Source organism: Chrysochloris asiatica, unplaced genomic scaffold (genome assembly GCF_000296735.1).
Source record: "Chrysochloris asiatica unplaced genomic scaffold, ChrAsi1.0 scaffold00280, whole genome shotgun sequence".
NCBI lineage: Eukaryota > Metazoa > Chordata > Mammalia > Afrosoricida > Chrysochloridae > Chrysochloris > Chrysochloris asiatica.
The window spans coordinates 1273860-1279859 of NW_006408798.1; the positions used below are offsets into that span (position 1 = coordinate 1273860).

Here is a 6000-nt window from a genome sequence, read left to right on the forward strand (position 1 = left end):
GTTGTTAGGCACCATCAAGGTGGTATTGACTCATAGAGACCCTGTGCACACAGCAGAACAAAACATTGCCCAGTCCTGCACCAACCTCCCAATCATTGTAAGCCTGAGCCCATTGCTGCTGTCACTGTACCAATCCTCACTGGGGGTCTTCCTCTTTTTCTCTGACCCTCCACTCTACCAAACATGATAACCTTCTCCAGGGACTGGTCTCTTCTGATAATACATCCAAAGTACAAGAGACGAAGTCTGACCATCCTGTATACCGTTAGATTACTGTTTACTTAAACACTGTGAATAGGAACTTATAATGAATGTCCCTATTCAGTGTCATTAAAGAGAACTAAAGAGTTATTTAGATTTCTGGATGTATGAACTTATCTGTCTAGGACTTATCTGTTAGGATCCCATAGAGCATGGGTACAGTTAGCTCTCTTTCATGGAATGAAATCTCTTAGTTCAATTGAGTTTATCTATAACTGTATTTGGAGTCCTGGTGTGGTGCTGTAGGATAAACACTCCACTGCTAATCACAGGGCAGTGGTTCAAACCCACCAGCCACTTGTGGGAAGCTCTATCCGGGGTCACTATGAGTCAGAAGTGACTCAACAGTACTTTACAACTTTATATAACAGTATTTAGAAGATAAAAGAGAGAGGTTCCAGTGGTTTAGGATAATTTAATCCATATCTCTTATAAAATAAGTTAAAAGTAATATCAAAAATTTACAAATTAAAGAAATATCAGAAGCAGCATGTTATTTAGACATCCTATGAGCCTTGGTGTGGTGCTCTAGGATAAGCGCTGGACTCCCAAGGTCAGCAGTTCAAACCTACCAGCTGTTCTTGGAAGCCCAATATAAGGTTGTTATGATTTAGCACTGACTTGAGGGCACACAATAACAACAACAACATCCATTCAAGAGCACAGAACAGCCTGAGCTGTAGAATTATTCATCTCTCTAGTTTCCTTTTGACTGGAACACAAGACAGTTCAGCCTCAGCTAGCTGGGTGTTGAAGCCCAGGAAAATTGCATCAAGGCCATAAAAGGTGCAATTCAGGGAGACCAAAGCTTTTCTCCAGGTGGAGGGAGTAGGCCAGCTGACTTCTCAGCAGCTGCCTGCCCAGAAAAGCCCTTGGTGTGGTTCCAGACATTCATAATGTAGCTCCTTGCATCACTTTTCCAATAAATAAATGCGCTCAAGCTGCCTTTGAGAGAAGACTGAGGAAGTGAGTGGTCTTGCCTTGGCATTCTGCCATCTGAATATTGCTGGAACTTCCCAGCATCCTTCAGAGGGATAATAGCTGTTTGGTCTTTAGCATTAGGGAAGGGCCAGAGACAAGGCAAAGTTCTAGGTGGACTGTTGAAAATACCATGACTTGGATCAGGTGCACCTTAGTCCTCAAACTGCCATCTTTGCTCTTCAATATTTTAAAGAGGTCTTGTGCAGCACATTCGCTTAATGCAATACATCCTTTGATTTCTTGGCTGCTGCTTCCATGACTGTTGATAGTGGATCCAAACAAAATGAAATCTTTGACAACTTCAGTCTTTCCTTCATTTATCATGATGTCATGTATTCATCCAATTATAAGGATTTTTGTTTTGAGGTGCAACCCAACTGAAGGTTGTGTGTGGTCATCGTTTGTTTTTTGTTGTTGAGTGCCCTCGAGTCACTTCTGACTCATAGTGACCTTTATGGAGTTTCCAAAGAGTGACTGATAGCTGACCATGTGGTTAGTAGACCATTGCTTACCCTACAGTACCACACCAGGTACTTGCAAATCATTTCCAACTCAGAGCGACCCTGTGTGCAGAGAACCCACCACTGCCTGATACTGTGTCAGCCTCACAGACTGTTGTAGCCACTGTGTGACTCCATCTTACTGAAAGTCTGCCTCATTTTCACTGACCCTCTATACGTGCACACACAAAAAGAAAGAAAGAAAAGCTTAATTCCACAACATGGTAAAATTTTGCTATATATCCCATGCATTTTTTTTTTTCTGTTAACTAAAATGGAATCATAACATGTGATAATTAAAGCCACCATTTTCTCTAAATAATATGTCATAGATATCCTTCCATTCCTTTAGTTTTATTCTCTTCCAACATTTTACATGGGTGCCTAATGATTCATTTATGAAAGTGTCATAATTTATGTATTTAACTAGTCTCCCCATATTGTTTAAATTTTTTCACTTATATAAATAATAAAGTGGCACATATCCCTACAGCCCAAATGGTACATAGTCCTGTGTTTATTTCCTTAGGATAACTTATAGGCATAGAACCACTAAGTAAGAAGTATGGAAATATCAAGATGTTTGATATCTATTTCAAAACTGTGCTCCAGCAAAACTGGCCCAATTGATACTCTCCTCTGCCCATCCTGCCCCCACCATTGCCAAGGAAAAATCCGAGAGTATGGTGTTTGTCATAGATCCACAAACTGGGGGTATTTATAGTTTTTTTTTGTAAATGCTATCTATGGCTGCAGGTGCTGGAAGTAGATTTGGGCCTCAAAGAAACCAGATTCTAGACAGACTACATTTACATGGAAATTAGAGCTGAGGACTTGGTATCAGGTTCATTTTTTTCCTGTTGCAAAAAACCAGTAGGACGCAAAAACTCTGTGCCCCCATATAACCTTAAAACCCTTCCTTTCACTTATAAAAGACAGTCTGGCTTTGATCACTAGCAATGACTGCCCCTAATAGTCAGAAGCACAGCACAAAGTAAGGCACCCTGGTGGCATGATGGTTGAGTGGGAGAAAGACCCAATGACCTGCTTCCTTAGAGACGCTATACATCAGTTAGTCATGTGGTTGCTCTAAGTGACTCTCTGACATTGAGCAACAACAGCATGCCAGAGAGTAGGCACTCACTGATGGCTAACCTTTATTGAACACTTATTGAACAACAGTGTGCCAGGCATCAAGCTCTTCATAAGCATTTTCCATAGAATCTCATAGCAAATATGGAAGCAAAGCACGGTTACCTACCACCCCACCCATTATAAAAATGAAAAAATGGAGTTTTAGAGTAATCTGCCCAAGGTCATACAGCTAAATGGCAGTTAAACCTTTAACAACCTTGAAACCACCAAGGGAGCACTTTCTAAGGTTGATCCTGTATTCAGGGAGTAGAGATTTTCCAACCATAGCTAAGCTAGTGGAAACAGGCCAATGCAAAGGGGCAGAGAAGCTTGTGTCTTTGTGTCTTTCATCTGGTACCTTTGTCGTCCAGTTGACCATGTAGTGCCAGAGCCTGAGTCTGGCCTGACAGAGGCCTATGAGAAATGGCGTGAGTGGGCTGATGGGAAGAGCTGCTGTGACTACGCCCTGCACGTGGACATCACTCACTGGAACGATAGCGTCAAGCAGGAAGTGCAGAGCCTCATCAAGGACAAAGGTGAGCCCGAGCATGCCCTCTGCCCTACTCCTTGGGCTCCTCTCTTGGCTTCCCCACCCACACCATCTTACTCATTTGAGTTGCCTCCCCTTGCTTGGGCATGTTGAGCATGAGCACGGGATGGGTTCCACTATGTTCCAGGCACACTTGGTTTTCATTTATGTCATCTTGCTCCTCCTGAGAGAACCACCATGAGTTAGGAGTTGTTATTCCCCTCTTCGTAGATGGAGAAATTCAGGCTCAAAATAACCAGTCTAATATTAGAAAGTTAGTAAGCAAGAGATCTAGCCAAAGTATATATTTTTCACTTCCATGGCATACCGTTCATTTTAGAGAAGAAGAAACTGAGGTTAGGAGAGAGGTTGATGTAACTGACAAGGTCACATGTTAGTAAACATGAGATTAGGGATTTTTAAACTCCTATCATTTTTACTCAAAAAAATAAAACCTTTACTATAACAGTGTAGCTATCAGAAAAGACCAAGACATTTTTGGGAGCAAGGGTTTTGTTGGCACTAAGGCTGGGGTGTTGGGGTATGAGAACAAGTTTATTGCATGTGTATGTACCCTTTTAGTATGTGATTTAGGTCCCTGCAGTTTCTTAGATTCTTCTGCTCCCTAATTCATTCTACGGTTTCATCAATAGATTTTACTGTTTACTCCCTCCACTATGTGTCCACATCCAGGCATATGTTCACCACTATAAGGCAGCCTAGGGGAAATGGAGAAATATAAGCCATGGCCTCAGCTGAACATCCAAGTAAAGGGAAGCAGGCCAATGAAGAACAAACAAAATGAAATGCTGTACAATGCCAGAACCATTCTCAAATGTGTAGTCTAGCTATAAACATTAGATGTTCAGTGGAGTTTGCTCTGAGATAAAGGGATACGGCACATTTCCTAGAGGAGGAGATTCATTTTCTGAGCCCCTCTTCCCTACAAGCCTGCTTCTGGAGAAGCATCCTTCATGATGCTGAATGTCTGATTAGCACCTTCCCTTTTAACATGTGTCTCCCTTTGCACTGGACCTCTGGACTGAGGGAGAGAACTCAGTGAATTCAATACCCACCTCCCTGTCAAGAGGCCTGGGTCATTCGGTGGATGACACAGAGGCTTGTGGGAAGGGTAGTGTTGAGAAAACTGCCCTGAGTTGAACCATTTTGGGTAGGGAAGTTCTCAAATTACAACCCACTTTTGGCCTGGGACATTGTAAGCTGAGATGGCCCTAATGGTCAGAGACCAAAATTGTCTTCTTTTCCCTTAAATGATCCTCTAGTCATCATTCATATCTATTTTTGTAAATCATTATATTAATCAGTTTATTGTGGGTTAAAATTGAAAGGCAATTTCTTTAAACAGTCACTGTTGAGTTAGTCCCATCTCATGGTGACCCCACATGTGCCAGAGTGAAACTACTCCATAGGATTTAAAAAGTACAACTAATTTAGTTTTGTTGTGGTTGTGAGACTATTCACAGCAAAACATACCCAATTCAACAGTTTCTACATGTGCAACTGTGACACTGAGGACATTCTTTGGGTTATGTAATCATTGGCACCCTGTTTTTCTGAGCTGTTCCTCCCCTTTTAACATAAACTCACTGTCCCTGAGGTTGTCATTTTGAACCCGTAGAGATAGTTCATAAAAGAGTATAATAGTCAAGGCAGACATTGTTTGGTTTTAAGAAAACTTCAGGGGACATGGTTGGTTAAAGGTTTCAAGATTGTCTTAGGGCAGTAGTTTCAGGGGCTCATCAAAACTTCATTTGAAATTCTGTTCTGTATTTTGGTCAAGGTTCTACAGAATCTGATCAAAATATTTAATAATGGTAGCCAGACACCAGCCTGTTTCTTTTGGTAGTCATCCAAGGCAAAAGTGAGCTCCATTCATCTGGAGTAAACGAGGAAGAAGGGAGAGTTAGGAATAGGAGGATAAACTAGAATGTTTGACTAATTGCCCCCATTGGAGTTTAGTAGCTTGGTTTTCAGAATTAGCTGTTTTATCTTGGAAGCATCTCTGAATGAACTCAAATTGCCAAGGTTTGGGTTACCAGCTGAGCTCAGTAACTCTTTGCCTGTTGAGAATGCCTTAGAGACCTTGATGTTAAATGTCATCGAGTTGGTTCTAACTCATAACAACAAGTGCCAACCGGTGTTATTCTACAGCACAACACCTATAGCCCTTGTTGTTGTTGTCGTTAGGTGCCATTGAGTCAATACTGACTCACAGCGATCCTGTGCACAGCAGAATGAAACACTGCCCAGTCCTGGGCCAACCTCACAGTCGTTGCTACACCTGAGCCCCTGGCTTCTGCCCCTGTGGCAATCCATCTTGTTGGGGGTCTTCCTCTTTTTCTCTGACCGTCTACTTTAACAAACATGATATCCTTCTTCAGTGACTGGTCCCTCCTGACAATATGTCCAAAATATGAGAGATGAAGTCTGGCCATCCTGGCTCCCGAGGAACATTCTGGCTGCACTTCTTCCAACATGGATCTGTTTGTTCTTTTGGCAGCCCATGGCACTTTCATTATTCTCCTCCAACACCACAACTCAAATGCATACATTCTTTCAGACCTTAGGATTTAG

At 42.0% G+C, this 6000-nt stretch overlaps 1 protein-coding gene across 2 annotated transcripts in view; it reads left to right on the top strand.

Annotated features, from left to right (window-relative positions):
• DPYSL3 (dihydropyrimidinase-like 3) overlaps positions 1-6000 on the top strand; it is a 184335-nt gene that overhangs the window by 144761 nt on the left and 33574 nt on the right. For both annotated transcript variants that reach the window (XM_006874500.1, XM_006874501.1), the window contains exon 4: positions 3248-3412. In XM_006874500.1, coding sequence (XP_006874562.1) covers positions 3248-3412 — 165 coding nt within the window. The remainder of the gene's footprint in view (positions 1-3247; positions 3413-6000) is intronic.